This window comes from Dipodomys merriami, unplaced genomic scaffold (genome assembly GCF_024711535.1).
Source record: "Dipodomys merriami isolate MVZ:Mamm:240054 unplaced genomic scaffold, mDipMer1.0.p SCAF_10, whole genome shotgun sequence".
Classification (NCBI taxonomy): Eukaryota; Metazoa; Chordata; class Mammalia; order Rodentia; family Heteromyidae; genus Dipodomys; species Dipodomys merriami.
Window position 1 is genome coordinate 17,048,525 of NW_027202271.1, and position 18,870 is coordinate 17,067,394.

The following is an 18,870-nucleotide window of genomic DNA, read 5'->3' on the forward strand; positions in this document are numbered from 1 at the left end:
TCTGGACCAATTTCAGTACCAAGGACAGAGCAAGGCTTTGTGGATGGGATATGGGGCCTCAAAGGCCTCTGAGTAAAGGCCTCCATTATGAAGAAACAAAGGTACACTTGTGTCACATGAGCGTGACAAACATGAATTCTGGGCCCAATTACCCCTGTACTAACTTTTGAACTGGCCTCTGACACAATGTGACTTTAACCCCTCTGTGCCCCCTTTTCTTTCTTTAGAAGGTGAAAACAATCACGTCTACTTTATCAGATCACTGTGAAGGCTAAATGAGCTCTATGTGAGGCTCTCAGAAGATCCATATGAATTATTTGGCCAGCTAAAGCCCTATGGCTCAATTACCAGTTTTGGGAGGAAACATATACATGAAATAAATTTATGGACAAACATAGACTGTGTGACCTTAACTGTGAGTAACCCCACCTTTAATAAAACAGGCTTCCTGTCTTGAAACAACCCAATGGTAGTCACATCAGCGCAAAAGGAGCCCCTGTGCCTGTGCTTACTAATTGTTCTCCCCCAATTTCCCAGGGGATGGAGGAAGTCAGCCAGAGCTACCTGAAAGCAGAGAAAGTGGAAGCTTATCTCAGTCAACCAAGAGTCATTGCTTCAGAGACCTGGGACGCTGGAGTGGGACTCTCAGAGATTCTGCTCCAGGACAATGTCCAGACAAGAAGGGAACTGGGTAAAACAGAGTTAGCATAACACTATTTGCCCATCCCTGGGTTACCTTTTCTGAATGTTCAGGCAAGAGTTTACTGCTAGTCAGACGCAGCAAGCCAGGGAATCTCACACTTCCAGAATCCTTGAAGAATTTCTCCACAAATTCTTGTATGTGTATGGAGAACTCCCCCACTTTTCCTGGTCTTTTACCTCCAGGTCTTCAAGGATCCCAGAGTCTTCTCCACTTTCCCCAGGCAACCAGCTCTTGTCAGAAGAAAGGCAGTCTCCAATCTAAATTCTAGTCTAGCAGCCAGCTAGTCAGCTCTTACGTGTTCTCTAAGGTCAGATGCCAATTAAACAGTCTCTGAGACAGAGATTTATGTGCAGGAAGTTTATGGACAGTGCTTAGGATCAACTGGTAAGGAAGAGGATACAGCAGTTTATGATTGGGTTAGCTGCAGCAAAGAACTCAGCCAGTACTCTGGATACTGAGAGTTTGTGACCTGCCATTGGATATGACAGCTTCTTTCATTGAAGAGTGTTCCTGGAAAGATTCTCTGCTAGCCGGGAAGAAATGCCTCTGATAACAAAGAACCTCTATTGGAGCCCTTGCCTCAGACAGGCAAAAGGAATGGTAGCCTCGCCCTGATATAAAATCCAGGATAGATTGAATTTGCTGCTGAATGAGTTACTAGAAACTATGGTTGGTATAAGGGGCCACATTCCAGAGGAAGCGGCATCAGTCAACACCAAGACCCCTGGAAAGTAAGAAGCAAGATGGATAGATTGAAAGCTCAGGTTGTAGAACTCAAGTCATGAGACTCCATTGAAGAACTTTTTCCCTGTCCTGTCCACACATGGTATATGACATGTGTTCCAAACCCTCTCTATCCAGGTCACTCTTCCCCTGGTAGGTTCTAGTTTATCTTCATCTCTTCAAGGAGATCCGAGCTAAATATAGTCTAAATAGCGGACCTATTATATGGATTATTGTAAGTAGCTAACAGGATGTGTTAGCCACAAGATCATGTAGCAGAATTTTATTTGGTTTTGTTTAGTTTGATTTGCTTTGTCATGCTGGAGATCACACACAGGGCCTAATGCATATTAAGCAAACACTGTACCACTGAGCTACATCTCTGCCCCAGAGTTAGGTATAATATTACCCTCATGGAGATCTGCATTTAAAAGATATGTTAAAGGTATTTTACCACAAATATCTAATTTTGCTCACTGATTACTTAGAAGAACAAACTATTCAAAAAACAATAAATGGAGACAATTCACAGAGGGTAAAAATTAGCCATATGCATTTTGATAATTCTCATCTTCATTAGAAAGTAAATACATGGAAAATAAGACCATGAAAACTCTCAAAAATAACCCTACAGTATTCTTAAAACTGGAGAAACAAAAGTCTGATACATACATTGTAAATGTATGTATTAGTACTCACAAATAAAGTTCACATCACTTCTTAAAACTCTTAAGTGTCCCAGCAATTCCATATTGAGGGTTCAGAAACAAATATGTTCATTGCAAAGTTGTTTATTATAGGAGAAGAAAGTAGAAATGGCATACCCATCAAAAGTAGAAATAGCATACCCATCAAAATGTGTTATTCATATGAGTAAATATTATGCAGTCATTAAGAATGATGATCTTCACCATGGTGACCAGTTGCAGGGCGGGGTACCTAGAAGTCAGTAACAGGGGCCAAACTGGAGATGATGAGCAGATGGAGCCATGGTTAGCATTGGCACAGATTCCACTGGACTGTGAGCAAGCAGCAGCCTGGGCCTAGGTTGGTCCAAGATTACTCACCATGCCAGAAAGGGGGCAGCAACAGGAGATGTGATGGAATCCGCAGAGGAAGAGATCTTCGCGCTGTCCACCTCTTCCGCATCTGATGCAGAATTTGATGCTGTGGTTGGATCCATAGAAGACATAGTTGTGGATACCAAGTTCCAGGAACTGCAGCGAAGTTTCATGGACAAATACTACCAGGAATTCGAAAACTCGGAAGAGGATAAAACCACCTACACATCAATTTTTCGTGAGTATCTTTGTTCGATAGAAAAATACATTGAAGAGCAGCTGCTGAAGCGGATTCCCAAGTTCAACATGGCAGCTTTCACTGCAACGTTAAAATACCATGAAGAAGAAATCACTGGTGACATACTGGATATGCTGCTCACCTTCACAGACTTTCTGGCCTTTAAAGAGATGTTTCTGGACTACCGAGCAGAAAAAGAAGGCCGGGGACTTGACTTAAGCAGCGATTTAGTGGTGACTTCTTTGTGCAAAACATCTACCAAGCCAACTTTCCAGCATGATTTTGGGCACTAGCTCTCTCCTCCAGAAATGGGAGCTTTCTAGATGTTGTGGGCCCAACAGGCTGGGATAATGTTGTTTTACATGGTGATAGGAGACTATCTGGGAAGAATGGGCTCTGTTCTGCAGCTAGTCACCAGTATTGAGTATTGACAGTAGACCTAACCCTCCAGAGGCCTTCTCCTAAAACACTGCCATGTTCAGAAACCCTAGTGCTGCCACCAAAGTAACCACCTTTCCTGAATGGGAATCTGACTACCATTCCTCTTAGGAGACCCTTTATCTTTGGCATATGAGTTCCTGTATTAACACCGTGGAAAGCAATACCATTACGAACCCTACCTGTCCCAAGTACCATAGGTAGGGTTTGTACCAACCTCTGTGCTCACAGAAATCACATGGGTAAGTGATTTGATCCCAGGGACCCTCCTGGATGGAGTTTTTAACTAATTAGAAGGGTTTATCTGAGATACTTATAAACCCGATATTTGGGGGGGGGGGGGGGTAAAAGGGGAGAGATGTGTTTTGTTAAGTTTGTTTGGGAAGTATTGGCTATAAGAATTCACTGAGGGATGGGAAGGTGGCTCAGTGGTAGAGTGCTTGCCTTGCATGCCTGAGGCTCTGGATTCGATTCCTCAGCACCACATAAGCAAAAAGAAAAAAGCCGGAAGTGGCTCTGTGGCTCAAGTGGTAGAGCGCTAGCCTTGAGCTGAAGAGCTGAGGGACAGCGCCCAGGCCCAGAGTTCAGGCCCCACGACCGGACCCCCCCCCCCCCCAAAAAAAAGAATTCACTGAAAGAGATGTCTGTAACCAAGAGCTACAAGTGAAAATTCATCTTCTGGTATTGGGTTTGCAGTTATTTCTACCATTGTCCTCATGTAATCTCTAGACGTGATCTCATGATAGATGTTTCTAGAAAAGCCCTTTTTTTCTTAAGGATTATTTCTGAAAAAAATATAGATAAACACTAAGGGAAATACAGTAGATCTAATCTAAGATTTTTGTAACCTCTATGGTCTCATCTAGATGTTTCTAGAAAAGCCTTTTTTTTTTGGGGGGGGGGGGGTCTGGTCATGGGGCCTGAACTCTGGGCCTGGATGCTGTCCCTCAGCTCTTCAGCTCAAGGCTAGCACTCTACCACCTGAGCCACAGTGCCACCTCCAGCTTTTTTTTTTTTTTTGCTTTTTGCTTATGTGGTGCTGAGGAATTGAACCCAGGGCCTTGAGCATGCAAGGCAAGTGCTCTACCACTGAGCCACCTTCCCAGCCCTAGATTCATATAGATGAATACTAGGGGAAATACAGATTTTTTTTTATTACCATCTACTTAAATATCAAAGTATTAGACAATGTGTGCCTTTTTTACTTGATACTTCTATGAAGACAAAAGCTTTTTATTGAAATCACTGTTTTACTAGACCCCAATTGATACATGTTATATATCAAATAGAAAGACATGGAAACAAATACCCTTTTCTTTTTTTATTTTTTGCGTGTCATCCTTGCACAGGGACCATGCTAATCTCCTCTGTATCGTTCCAATTTTAGTATATGTGCTGCCGAAGCGAGCACTCTTTTTTTATTTTTGACAGTCCTGGTCCTTGAACTCGGGGCCTAGCCATTGTCCCTGAGCTTCTGTTGCTCAAGGCTAGCACTCTACCACTTGAGCCATAGCTGTACTTCTGGCTTTTTCTGTTTATGTGGTACTGAGGAATAGAACCCTGTGCTTCATGCAGACTAAGCAAACACTGTATCACTGAGCCACATTCCCAGCCCCAGAAATGCCCTTTTCTTATAGCATGTTAAATGTGTTTGTGTAGCTTTGTTTAAGATCTTTTCTGTATAAACCAATTTGTTAGGTTTTTGGTTGAAGGGGAGAGAGTTTGCTCTCTCCTCTTGCAATTGTTTCAGTTGCAATTTTTTTTGGTCATGTGGCTTGAACTCTGGGCTTGGGCGCTGTCCCTGCACTCTTCAGCTCGAGGCTAGTGCTCTACCACTTGAGCCACAGCACCACTTCTGGGTTTCTAGTGGTTTATTGGAGATAAGAGTCTCACAGACTTTCCTGCCCGGGCTGGCTTTGAACTGTGATCCTCAGATCTAAGCCTTCTGAGTAGCTAGGATTACAGGCGTGAGCCACCGGCACCCGATCAATTGCAGTTTTAACTCTAGCCTTCCTGTAGAAATTTTTCTTAGGGCAGGGCTGAGGATGTAGCTCAGTAGTAGAGCACTTGCCTAGTATGTGCAAGGCCCTGGGTTCAGTACCCTTTTGAAAAATGGTGGTGTACTATTCTTACACAATTCCAGTAAGAGGAGGATGCAGGGAACCCTAATGGTCATTTCTCTAGCTTTTTACTAAATAAAATATTACTGACCAGAAAACATGCACATCATAGCTGTGGAAAAAATAAAAAGAAAGAAAACTGCCATTTTTAATTCTTTTAGTTTGACTTTCTAAATTAAAGTCTTTTTGATAAAAATTTGAGTCTGCACTTGAAAAAGAAAATGATGGTCTCTGTATATGTAAATTCTGTGAGTATAGAAACTATTTGTATTCCCTGCATCCTTGGGCCTGGCACAGTGTCTAGACAGCAGTAACAGCATAATAGACTCACTAAAAATCAGGTTAGGAAAGCAGTATAGATTATAGATTATATGCCCTATGAAATATATAGGTGTGTGTTCATATCTTTTTTATTTGGCTAAATTTTATGCATTTTTGCTATAAGTATTTTTGTTTCTATAACCTAGAAAACGAACTTTGAAAGGAGAAGAAGAAGAATGAAGGATTAAAAAAATAAAGAATAAGGATGGAAAATTCAGAGCAGTGGCTACTGGGAGATGGATTTGTGCTTTTTGTTGTTGTTGCTCTAAAGACAGAACTGGTAGCATTTCAGAATGTCAGTCTGAGAAGTCTCTTATCCCCCTGTGACCATTCCACACAGGTAAAAATACCTACTCTACCTACTACTCTACCTACTTTGACTGCCTGGAAAAGTAAATGGTCCCCAAGTTCTTTCTCCCAATGGGAAATGGACTTGAAGGATTCTGCAAAGACTAAGAAAACTCAGAATTGCTAGTCTCTCACAGACTTTTAAAGGCCCCATCTTCCCCAGCCCCTAGTTCAGCCTCAGACACAATGCATCAACCTAGAAGCTTCTGTAGTTCTGTTCCACTGACACACAGTCTGGTCTCAGCCTGTGTAAATAACATGGAACATGGTACTAGTCCAGGACTTCTCCTTAGATTTAGTCTGGACACCTGAACTCTGTTCCTTTACCCTTCTTACATGCTGTCTGACACTTTTTCCTTCCCAGGTCTGCTCCGAGCTTGCTCTCCAATCTGTCCTTCTGGGCTCACTCTCTCCCCCAGTTCAAGTATCCTTCAGTCTTTCACTACCTTGTTTGGTTCCCTCCTCCATCATCCCTCCTCACAACAGTTGGAAAGGAAATCTGCTTTGAACTCTGCCTTGGAATGTGAACAGTCCAATGTTCTTTCCTGTTGCAGGGAAGGAAGTTCTGTTCTCTCTATTCATCTCTAAACACCCTTCATTTAACCGCACAACTTTCACTGAGCTGGTCTCCCCCAGCGGGGTCCTGAGATAGCACTGGAGACTGAACTTTTATTCACATGAAACAGATGGATAGAGACTGAAGTGTAGCCTGCCACTGGTGGCTCTTGCCTGTATTCCTAGACACTAAGAAGGCTGAGATCTGAGGATCATCATTTGAAATCAGCCCAGGCAGAAAATCCCATGAGCCTCTTGTCTCCAATTAACCACAAACAGCCAGAAATGGGGTTGTGGCTCAAATACTAGAGCACTAGCCTTGAGCACAAAAAGCTCAGGGACAGCACCTAGGCACCAAGTTCAAACCAGGACACACACACACACACACACACACACACACACACACACACACACACACACACACACACACACACACACACACACACACACACACAGGCTGAAGTGTGACTGTTCCCATACCCTGCTGCTCCTAATGTGAGTTTTGTTGAGCCAGTGTGCTCAGCTTCTTCCCTTTATGTTAGGCATCAGGTAGAACAGGGCTCCCAAAGCATGTCCATGGTTTTTAGTGTGGGTTCTTGCAATTGACTAAAAAGCCAGTAAAAGTAACAGTACATAAACTACTTGCCTCTGTTCCTACTATCCAGACAGTTCCGCCAAAGGCAAGTAGTGAAAGTTAGAAGGGAGATAGCTCCTGCTCATATCCCTTGAAAAGATGAGCAAGGAATTGTGGCCTCTCAAACTAAACTTGAAAACATATTCTCCAAGTCTTCGCATCAGGGCTGCTAAATTCTGGAGATCAGACAGGATGGACTGCAGCCCATCTAGGGCTTAGACCCATCTAGGGCTTAGACCCATCTAGGGCTTAGATATATGGAGTCCAGGCTGTGGAATTCTCCTTAGTCATAAAGCAGTTGTGCAGATACCCTCCTTCATCCAGGCCTATCTCACTTCTGAAAGCAAACATAATCTGGAATAAAGTGCAAGCCAGAACTTTCCAGACCCAAATGCAAGCACTTGGAATTGGTTTAAGAGATGGGAAAATGAACACAAACCTTAAATATCTCCTTAAATATGTCCTTCCTGTTTCTCTTGATAGCTGCCTCATTTCCATCACCCTTCCTGGGTTTTGGTTTCAACTTTCTGAGAACAGCTGAGCCATTTTTGGAAGAAGAGTAGCCAAGCATTGTCCCCATTTCTAATTTTTCATCCAGCTGGAGTTAGCTATATTAGCATAACACGCCCACCCTCTCTTTCCTGATAGCTGTGTTTTGAAGGAAGAGGCTTGTGTGCAGAGCAATCTCTCGCCCTCCTCTCTTAGGGTCTGGCTGACCATAGCAATCTTACAGTTTGCTATTCTGTGTGCTGAGAGGAGTCTGACCTCCTTCAATGCTGCCCTGTGCTGCCTGTACCCAGATGGGGAATCTGGCCCATTCCTAAAATCCAGTAATAAGAGACCTATGTTACCAAAGCCTCTCTAGTATCTTCATATCAACAATAATGGAAACATTGAATCTGTTTGTTCATTCTTCTCTTCTTTTTTAACTTATTTTTTATTGTTTCTATAAAGGTGATATACAGGGGGATTATAGTTGCCTAAGTCAAGTAATGAGTACATTTCTTAGACAGTGCACCCCCTTCCCTTGCTCTCTCTGTTTTTCCCTTCCATCCCCACCCAAAAGTTGCATAGTTCACTTTCAACACAGTGCCTAATGAAAACCACTGATGCATTGGTTCACCCATTGTCCCTCTATTTCTGTAATCCCCTTACTCTCCCAAAGACAAATACATGAGCAAACAAGACAAAAAGGAAACTTTTTGTTTCCATTTTGTGGAGTTCATTTCAATAAATATTATTTTCTATGATCAAATGTGCATAGGCATTGCACTTTTAGTTCCTCTTCTTCTTTGTTAATACTGCTAGAGATCAAACTAAGGGCCTTATACATGCTAAGCACATGAATAACTGCTCTAAGCTAAGGGGTCCACCACTGAACTACATCCCCAGCCCATCATTTGTTCATTCTTTTGTTTGTTGTTTTAATTGGCTTAGAATCTGTATAGGGAAAAAGAGGATGCTATGTATTGACTCCCTTAGAGCTCAGGAGCTGTTTGCAGAAGGAGAATTTGTTTTCTGGCTAGGTAGAGACAGAGAAAAGTTATTAAGCCCCAGTGGAATGTATTCTCTTGACAAGCTACAGTCTCTCTGCTTTTGAGATTGGATTATGGAGGCCTGGAGAGGGGGTGGAGTATGGTTGAGATAAATTCCTTGGGAGTGGGAAGGTTCCCACTTTAACACCATGCACACTCTGGCATAAGAACCCAACCAATTGAGTAAAGGAGAAACCACGTCTATTCCCTGCCCTTTATACTCACTCCTGACTTCTGGAAGACCACCACCCACAGCTGATTTCCCTCTACTCTTGGGCCTGGTTGGTCTTTAAGTAAGAGTCACACACCAGCTTTTACATCCAGTGCAATTTATTGAGAAAAGGAAGTGCAACATACTCATTATCAGAATTTCCACAACCCAGGAGATAAAAGGGACAGAGGTGAATAAAGATATGATGCCCAGATTGAAGAAGGGCTTCCCAAGAGCCAACAGTCTGGAGATGGCACTGACCCTCTGCCCTGCTCCCCTCAGGTGGAGATCTTGAGCAGATGCCATCTTTAAACCAACCTTTCCCAGAATGCACATGGGCCAGGCTGCAAGGAGGGCTTGGACTCAAAGTGCTGCTGTCCAAAGTGAGCTCCATCACAGGGGCTTCTAATCCCAGACTAGTAACCAGACTTCCTTGGCTTAGAAAAAAACTTGGAGATGGAGGAGTTAAGGGTTCAGCTCCTTCTCCAGGAAACTTGAGGAAAAGTGAAATTGAGATGTCTGCACCTGATCATGCCAAGCAGAGTAGGACCTGCCAAGGCAGGCAGGGAGGGAAGCAGGTGGGTGTGGAGGGCTGGCCTGGGATATCACTTGGGGCACTGCTGGCTGGAGCTGGTAGTGATCTGGGAGAAGTGGCAACTGCTATTGCCTCCACAAGCAGACTTGTAGCCTACTGAGGTCTGGATGCAGGCAGAGCCAAAGCCCGCTCCACGCTGGCTCAGGCAGCTGCTGCCTCCACTGCCAAGCCTGGTCCCGCTGCTGCTGCTGCTGCTGCTGCCGCTGCCACTGCTGCTGCTGCTCTGGTAGCTATTCATGCTGGCCCTGCCCCCACTTCTCCTGCTACTGCTGTCCTGTCCGTAGCTGCTACCGCTGCTGTCTCGGGTACCGCCACTGCTGCTTCCTCCTCTGTAGCCACTGCTGCTACTGCCATTGACTTCTCGGAAACCTCCAGAGCTGCTGCTCGTGCTGGTGATATTGCTGACCACCGCTACGAGAGAGCATACACTCCAATTAGGAGAAAAGAAGGTGGAGATCAATGACCAGTGTCCCCTGCTTGACTTAGATAAAGCTCGGCTTCTCTAAGACCTTAATTTGCAGCTAAAAGAAGTGTGAGCCTGGTTCTCCAGCATTCTTGTCCAAAAGCAGGAACCAGAAGTGCCCACAGAAATTTCTGATTCTCCGACTTAGGACATACCCTACAAACATGGGGCAGGGGGCGGAAGGTTTAAGTTTTGGCCCCAAAGATAGTTCAGCCTATACTGGGGACAGAAGATGTCAGTGGCCAACACCCTGGTTGCAGTCAGGTGACTTCATTAGATGAATCAGGCTTTCTCCCCTGAAGCTCAGTCAGTAGGGATGTTTCTAGCTGTTCATTTTACAGCCCAGGGAGGTTCTGAATGTGCTACTTACAGATGCTCACAGAATTCAGGTACTCTCCAGACATCCTGAAAAGGAATACAATATGGGAGTTATTTCTACAGTGGGTCAATAACCAAAAACTTTGGGAGTCACATATCTCCATGTGCCTTAGGAGGGATCAAGTTCCTGGGAGAAGGAAAACTATTCCAAGTCTCTTTCCCCATCTCCCCAGAAAAGAGGGATGATCCAAAGTTGAGATTTCTGGTACTCTCATTACTATATCTTTCCATCTTCCTGCCCTATTTCCCTTCATCTTAAAGATTTCTTGCATTAGCCTAGGTGCCTGTGACTCATACCTATAAGCCTATCTACTCAGGAGGCTGAAGTCTGAGGATCATGGTTCAAAGCCAGCTGGAGCAGGAAAGTCATGAGCTTCTTATCTCTAATTAACCACCAAAAAGCCAGAAGTGGAGCTGTTGCTCAGGTGGTAGAGTATCAGCCTTGAGTGAAAAGGCTTAGGTACAGACAGCATCCAGGCCCTGAGTTCAAATCTCCAGGACTGGCATCCTTCCCCTCTCCCCCCCCCAAAACAAAACAGTTCCCAGTTTCTTGGTTGCATTAGTTATATTTCAAATGTTCAAGCAGCTAATGGAGTACTACTGTATTGGACAGAACAAGTATAGAATATTTTCAGCTTCAAAAGTTCAGGTAGATACCCCTAGTCTATAACACACATCATAAACCCAATGCCCTTTTCCTAACATATTGCACATTGTTTGTAATTAAATATTGATAGTCTGATAAACTGGAGAATTAGATGATGCTGACTGATTAGAAGCCTAAACGTTTAATAGCCATTCAGGAGAGTCCTAGACATTGGTTGTCTGGGTAATCCTCTCCTTATCAACTTGTTCCTTTAGGTCATTAGCAAAGATATTTTAAAATATTATCTGACAGGCAAGTGTCAGTGTCTGTAATCCTAGCTACTCAGAAAGCTGAGATCTGAGGATCCAGACTGAAAGCCAACCAGGAAAGTTCCTGAGACTATTCTCTCCAATTAATCAAGTGATAGAGTGTTAGCCTGGAGCAAAAGAATTGCAGGGACAGCACCCAGGGCCTGAGTTAAAGCCCCAGGACCTGTGCACGTGCACAGATGTGCCCACATGCACACACACACACACACACACACACACACACACACACACACACACACACACACACAATCTTGTCTAGAGAATACTGGCCTTGGCCCCTCACCTGTACTCTTCGCCCTCCAGGAGCTTGCGGTAGGTGGCAATCTCCACATCCAAGGCCAGCTTGATGTTCATCAGCCCCTGATAGTCATGCAGCAGATGAGCCAGGTCATCTTTGGCCTGCTGTAGGGCACTCTGCAAGTCTTGAAGCTTGGCATTGGCATCCTTGAGAACCATCTCACCACGCTGCTCAGCTTCTGCAATGGATGTCTGCAGGTTGGCATTCTGGGACCGAGAGAGGGTAGATAAATTATGGTAGGAAACAAATATCTCATTGCTCCTGAGAAGAGATCTCTTCCTCCATCCAGCATCCCTCCTACCCCTTCCTTAGAAATCCCATTGGAGCACGCTCAGAAAACAAGTCACTGTTGAAATGGGCAAAAACACATCCTTGGCCCACTGAAATCGACTTCTAACTCAACAAGTACAGGAATGCTTTGCTGTTGGGAGCTCTCTTACTGATCATGTCATTCCTGTGATACAAAGCAGTCATGAAAGTTATGCCGAAGAGCTCCACTGAAGGCAGAATCTGCTGAGAGCTGAGTATTTGAGGGCTAGAGAGAGCAGAATGGGCAGCCATCTCTCCTTTAAGGAAGCATTCCAAGAAATCAAGCCTCCAGAAGGACCATCTGGGAGAACAGAAGCTCCCAGAGTCTGACACCATGAAATGATAGACAAAGCATGTGGCAGAGGAGCCCAGCCAGTGCTCTTCCTCCTCCCCAAGGCTCAAAAGTTCACCAGGATCACTCCATTCAGTCGAGACCCACCTGCTTCTTAACATTCTCAATCTCTGCCCGCAGCCTCTGGGTCATCATGTTGAGCTCCATGATCTCATTCTTGGTGCTCCTTAGGTCGTCCCCATGCCTGCCAGCTGTGGTCTGCAGCTCCCCAAGCTAACAGAGGAGAAACTCATCAACATGACTTGGCAAAGAATTGGCACACTCTTGGTAAAGCTCATTGGGTCCTGATGACCTTGAGAGGAGAGAAGGATTTGCACCTTCGTCTGGTACAGGGCCTCAACCTCCGCCTTGCTCCTCTGGGCGATCTCTTCATACTGAGCATGGACCTCGGCTATGATGCTGTCCAGGTCCAGGCAGCGGTTATTATCCATGGACACCACCACAGACATGTTGCTGGCATGATTCTGCATCTGGGACAGCTCCTACAGGGAACATGGATGGTCATTAAGACAATGTCTCCCATCCTCCTCCCAAAGGAGGTTAAAAACGAACCCTCTACTGGCAAAGATACCCCCCTTACCCCCAAGGAGGGAGCTAAAGAATGGGGGCGATTAGAAAAATAAGCTTACATTTCAGACCTGGCTACAATCTAAAGAATGGCAAGTCTAGAAGGCTAGAAGAAAGTGAAATTGCATAGATACTCAGGTTGTCAACTTGAAAATATCAGCCAGTGAGCCTGCTTGTATAGGTCTCCATGGGAGCACAGGAGGGAAGAGTATTATGAAGTAACAGGCTAGTAATACCAGACTAGAGGAGTAAAATGGGCTAAGGGAAGGAGAGTCCCTCCCCATGGGCCAGGTCAGTCCCCAAAGCTATGCTTGAGAAGATATCAACAGAGATTCTCTGCTGCTTAGCAAACCAAGGAATCACCATGTCATAGAGGGTCCTCAGGAAGTTGATTTCATCTACCAGGCTGTCCACTTTAGCCTGCAGCTCAGCCTTGTTCATGTAAGCTGCATCTACATCCTGAAAGAGAAGTCAGAAACCCACGGAATGACCTCCTGCTCCCTCCCGACCCACAAAACTTTCTAGCTTTCATCTTTCCTATTAGTCCCTCCCCCAGAGCTTCTAATTGTGGGTTCTTACCTTCCCTGTTAAAAAAGAAGAAGGAGGGAGAAGGAGGAGGAGGAGGAGGAAAAAGGAAGAAAGAAAGAAGAAGAAGGAGGGGGAGGAGGAGGAGGAGGAGGAGGAGGAGGAGGAGGAAGGAGGAGAAGGGAGAAGAAGAAAACTAGCTGGGCACCAGGGACTCACACCTTTAATTTTAACTACTCAGGAATTTGAGATCTAAGGTTCCCTGTTGAATCTCAGTCCTGGAAGAGATGTCCAGGAGACTCCTATATCCAATCAACTACCAAAAACTGAAAATGGAGCTGTGGTCAAGTAGTAAAACACCAGCACTGAACACAAAACTACAGGACTGACTCCAGGCCCTGAGTTTAAGCCCCAATACCAGCACACACACACACACACACACACACACACACACACACACACACACACACACACACACACACACACACACACACACGCACGCACGCACGCACTTACGCACGCACACAAAAAAAAAAACCACTGGTAATTGGAGAAAGGCAGCTAAGTAAATGTCTGCTTTTCTATTGCTTTGAGTGATTAAACCTAAAGCCGTAACAAAATATAATGGTAAATGAATATAAATGTAACAAATGAATATAAATGTAACAAATATAGATGGCTTTTCTGTGGCAAATGAGCCACAGAAATCTAGTGTTAGAGTAGAAAAACCCGCCTAATATGAAAGTGACTGGTTATATAATAACAAAGCCCAATCTTTTAATTAGAAGTCTTCATCATTACAGTGACTGATTTAAATGAACAATAGTTGATAGTTGATTGTTATTGCTAATACTCAAGGTACATATAGGCTGAAAATCTTGACTGCTATCCATAAAACATCCATTATTAGTTCTCATCACTAACCAGTTAATTAGACACAGTAAAATTTGAAGATTTCTCCCCCTTCCGCAATGTACTCAGAACAACTTCTTTCATCAATATTTCCCAAAATGTAAGGAAGTATAAGCCCTGCCCACAGCACAGGGTCGCTGGCTCCGTTCCTTCTCAGGGACAAGAAAGGGACCCTGAATCTGTTCATCTTGCTCATGTGGTACTAAGGAATAGAACCTAGGGCCTCATACATGCTAGGGAAGCACTCAGACCCTAAGCCACATTCTCAACCCCTTCACCTACCTTCTTGAGCCCCACGAACTCATTCTCTATTGCTGTGTGCTTGTTTACCTCATCTTCATACCTGGAACAGAGATGAAGATGAAGATATCCATCACAGGTTTAGATGAGGGTCTCAGATACTCATGTAGATCTCAGCCAGAGGCTGCTTCACAATCGTGTGCAGGATGCCTTGCTGGCATCATCTTGAAATCTTTTATCTGTGTGTGTGTGTGTGTGTGTGTGTGTGTGTGTGTGTCCTAAGTCTTGAACACTCAGGGCCTGGGCATTTTCTCACTACAACTTTGAGTTGCAGTGCCATTTCCTGCTTTTTTGGTAGTTAGTTAAAGAGTCTCATGAACTTTCATGCCTGGGATGGCTTTGAACCATAAGCCTCAGACCTCAGCCTCTTGAGTGGTTAAGACTACAGGTATGAGCCCCCAATGCCAGGCTAAATCTTTATCATTCATTTAAACAAAGGTCCTACAGTGACAGTTTGCACCAAGCCCTGAAAAGTGTATGGCTGTCATTCCTGGAGACTTTTCAGAGCTCAGAATGTCACCTTTCTCTCCTCTTCTTCAGCTTACCCTGGTGATAAACTGCAGTGTGGACGTCCTGGAGGAAGATATGGAGGAGACCCATTGCTTATCTGGGCTCTTCGGTCAGCTTTATAATGTACAATGTACAATGTACAACGTGCATCCCGCCTGATGTTTTATTTTCAGTTAATAGCTGTTCAATTTTCCTTAGAAGAATTTGGGATATGAATGAGCCTGGGCCTTCTGAATGCATCAAGGCTTCCAGCTTATTAGAAACTAGAATCTCCCACCCTGAAGTTAAGACTTCCTGAAGACTGAAGAGCAGGAACCCTATCAAAGCAAAGGCGTTTCTAAGTAATGTGAAATTTGAGATGCTCATGAATTCCCAAAGCCCAGCATGAAGCTGAGTGGCCACCAAAGTGTGCAGTGGCATTGGGGCAGGTGTCCTATCGCCACGGGGCCTCAAGCATGCCCGGAGCACGCTCTCCTACTTTGAGAAGCCCAGTTCACACACGCACACACAAACCCACCCACACTCACACTCACACACACACACACACACACACTCAGCAGAGACCTCAGAGCTGCTGTTGCAGGGGATTGGACAGGGCTCTGGCTCTCTGCCTATACTGCCCAGAAACTAGGGAACACTTGGACTCCAGGGATCAGCCCCACACCTGTTGATTCTCAATATGAGATACAGGATTATGCATATTTGACAAGTTTCTAGGGTGACACTATATGTGAGGGCTCCCCATTCACAAGGACTGTATATTCTCTATCTATGTAGGCTAGGATTGGAGGGACCCTTTTAGACATATGAAAAACATAATCAGCCATATAATGTGTCATTTCCTCCTTGTTACCCTCTCTGCTTGGTCATGGGTCACTCAGCAAACCCATCAAAGAGGATGAACTGAAGGTGCAGTCAGAAGCAGTTGAAATCCCAAATCAGGACTATGCCTGCTTACTATTTTTTTTTTTTTTTTTTTTTTTTGTCGGTCGTGGGGCTTGAACTCTGGGCCTGGGCATTGTCCCTTAGCTCTTCAGCTCAAGGCGAGCGCTCTACCACTTGAGCTACAGCGCCACTTCCGTTTTTCTGGTGATTTATTGGAGATAGGAGTCTCACGGTCTCTCCTGCCCGGGCTGGCTTTGAACCGCAATCCTCAGATCTCAGCCTCCTGAGTAGCTAGGATTACAGGCGTGAGCCACCAGCGCCCGGCTTCCTGCTTACTATTTACTTTCCCAGAAAGGGAAAATCCCCTATTAGGCCCCTTACTTCTTCTTGAAGTCTTCCATCAGGTCCTGCATGTTCTTCGCTTCTCCCTCCAGGTTTTCCCTCTCCCCTAGAAGTGAATCCAACCGCTTGTGCAGAAAGCTGATGTAGGACTCAAAGAAAGGCTCCAAATTCTTGGGCCCTGAGCCAGATCGGGTGGCCTGCTGCTGGAGCAGTTCCCACTTCATCTCCAGAACCTTGTTTTGCTGTTCCAGGAAGCGCACCTGCATCAAGAGAAGAAGGATAGGAGACCCTTGAGTTGCCAGGTAGGATCAACTATTCCAAAAGGTGGGAAGGCTGGGCGTTAAGTGGCTCACATCTGTAATTCTAGCTACTCAGGAGGCTGAGATCTGGGGATTATGGCTTAAAACCAACCCAAGCAGAAAAGCCCATTGAGACTCTTTTTTTTGGGGGGGAGGGGGGCTGTCCAGTCATGGGGCCTAAATTCTGGGCCTGGGTGCTGTCCCTCAGCTCTTCAGCTCAAGGCTAGCGCTCTACCACTTGAGCCACAGTGCCACTTTTGGCTTTTTTTCTTTTTTCTTATGTGGTGCCGAGGAATCAAACCCAGGGCCTCAGGCATGCAAGGCAAGCTCTCTATCACTGAGCCACCTTCCCAGCCGCCCCCCCCCCATGAGACTCTTATCTCCAAATAAGCACCAAAAAAAAGCTTGAAGTGGAGCTGTGGCTCGAGTGGTAGAGTGCTAGCCTTGAGCACAGAAAACCCAGATCCTGAGTTAAAGCCCTGTGACCAGCACCCCCCTCCTCAAAAAAAATTCTTTTCTAAAAGGTAGAAATGGCAGCAGACCCATTTCTTCAAGCCACAGTTGTCTCTCTGTTCTGGAACTTAGGATAAAGATTATAAAAGAGAGAGAGAGCTAGAATTCATTGAGGGCTAATACTCTATCTGCCATTTTCCCATATACCTCTGATAAGGAAACCAAGGCTCAAAGAGCTCAAGTTGCCAAAAGGGAAATCAATACAAAAGAAACATGAAGAGTCAAACCCAGGCCTTCCTTTGGATCCAAAGGATCCCTAGGGATCCTTTGACACACATCCAGAGGCATTCAGCATGAAGTTATTTTCAGTTGTATTTTTGGTGTATGTTTCTCTCACCACCACAAGGAAAATGAAAGCAGTCAGCAAGGTCGAACTTTTCCTTTGCGATTTCATGCCGAAAAGCCTCCTTTCAGCCACACATCTTGCAGCTGACCTATGTTCACTTCTAGTCCTGGGCTCCTTTCCCACACTATTCTCTGCCTCAGCCTGGACAGCTGGACAGAACCTCCCTGAAGCGGGCAGTATTCTTGGGAGAGGTAAGTCAGCTGTTAGTACTCACCATGAAATTGGTGCCAATGCAAGACTGGTTACCAGCTACATTGGCCTACCAAACAAGTGCTTGGTATTGTATTGGTTGGGAGCTAAAACCCCATTCTTCAGAGCTGCAAGCAGGTTTGAACCCTCACCTCAGCTCACCTCTCCAAGACTAAGGATCTCGCTCCCATTTCACAGCTGGGAAAACAAAACTCAAGAGAAACAGAGGCACACTCGCTGTCCTGGAGAAAAAAAAGGGCCAACCAGGCCAAGAGCCAGACAGCCCAGCCTTCAAGTGTGGCAGGTCTCACTGACATCTTCCTGTACCAACCAACTAGCCATCAAAAACCTCCACTGTGCCTCCCGGCTTCACTCTCACCTTATCAATGAAAGAAGCAAACGTGTTGTTGAGGGTTTTGATCTGTTCCCGCTCCTGAGCCTTCACTTGCCCAATCTGGGGATCAATCTCCACATTGAGGGGCTGTAGGAGGCTCTGGTTAACTGTCACTTCCTGGATTCCCCCAGGGGGGCAAACAGCAACAAAGCCAGCAGACCCCCCAAAGCCACCAGCTCCCCCAAAGCCTCCTCTCATTCCTCTGCCACTGCCAAAACCACCTCTATAGCCACCTCCAAAACCACTACCGCAGCTACTATGCCCTCCACCAAAGCCGCCAGCCTGGGAGCCACCAGCCGCCACACTCATGGAGATGCTCTTGTTTCCACCCAGGTTGCAGAGGCTGCGACTTCTAAAGCCACCTGCTCCACTCTGGAGCCCACAGGCCCCTCCACTGGCTCCCTTGGAGCGGGCCACGCAGCTCATCCTGCCACCACCACCACTGCTGCTGCTGCTGCTGGAGACCATGGCTGAGCGGCCAGAGAAGCCTTGGCTCCCACCACTGAAGGATTTCTTGCAAGCTTGTCTGCTCATGGTGAAAGAGCTGGGATGTGAGCTAGAGATCCCTGGGCAAAGGCAGAGCAAAGAGATGAAGGCAGAGTATGGGACAGCAGAAGAGGCTGGTCTTTATATTCCAGGACATTTGGCTTGGCAGGACCGGCGAGCAATTAGTGGAGAGTCATCTTGGGTTTGGTTCGCCTTGCAGGCAATGTTACCTCTTGGTTCTCAGCATACCTCAAAGCTAATCCTCTGGAGTAACATGGCTTTGCTTTCTTAACTTAATCACCCAAACTTGCCTTTGTGAACAGAAGACAAAGTTCTCTTCCTTCTCTTTGTATGATTTTCCTCAAGAGTCTCAAAGAACCCAAGCAAGCACCTAGTCCAGCAGGA

General features: G+C 45.5%; 1 protein-coding gene, 1 non-coding gene and 1 pseudogene across 2 annotated transcripts; 1 reads left to right on the forward strand and 2 right to left on the reverse strand.

Moving 5' to 3' along the window:
• Positions 1-2,180: 2,180 nt before the first annotated feature.
• On the forward strand, positions 2,181-5,837 carry LOC138836989 (ADP-ribosylation factor-like protein 2-binding protein pseudogene; annotated as a pseudogene).
• Positions 4,467-4,574, reverse strand: LOC138806561 (U6 spliceosomal RNA). Its single transcript, XR_011365925.1, has one exon. It is a non-coding gene; the product is annotated as a U6 spliceosomal RNA (small nuclear RNA).
• A 3,180-nt stretch (positions 5,838-9,017) lies between the features above and the next one.
• LOC138836992 (keratin, type II cytoskeletal 2 oral-like) lies at positions 9,018-18,513 on the reverse strand. The gene is made up of 11 exons (XM_070035734.1): positions 18,375-18,513; positions 18,213-18,344; positions 17,965-18,170; positions 16,278-16,498; positions 14,484-14,544; positions 13,128-13,223; positions 12,515-12,679; positions 12,285-12,410; positions 11,522-11,742; positions 10,316-10,350; positions 9,018-9,893 (listed from the first exon to the last, which is right to left on the reverse strand). The coding sequence occupies exons 1-11, from the start codon at positions 18,511-18,513 to the stop codon at positions 9,493-9,495; spliced, it is 1,803 nt and encodes a 600-aa protein (XP_069891835.1). The 3' UTR covers positions 9,018-9,492.
• Between the last annotated feature and the right edge of the window lie 357 nt (positions 18,514-18,870).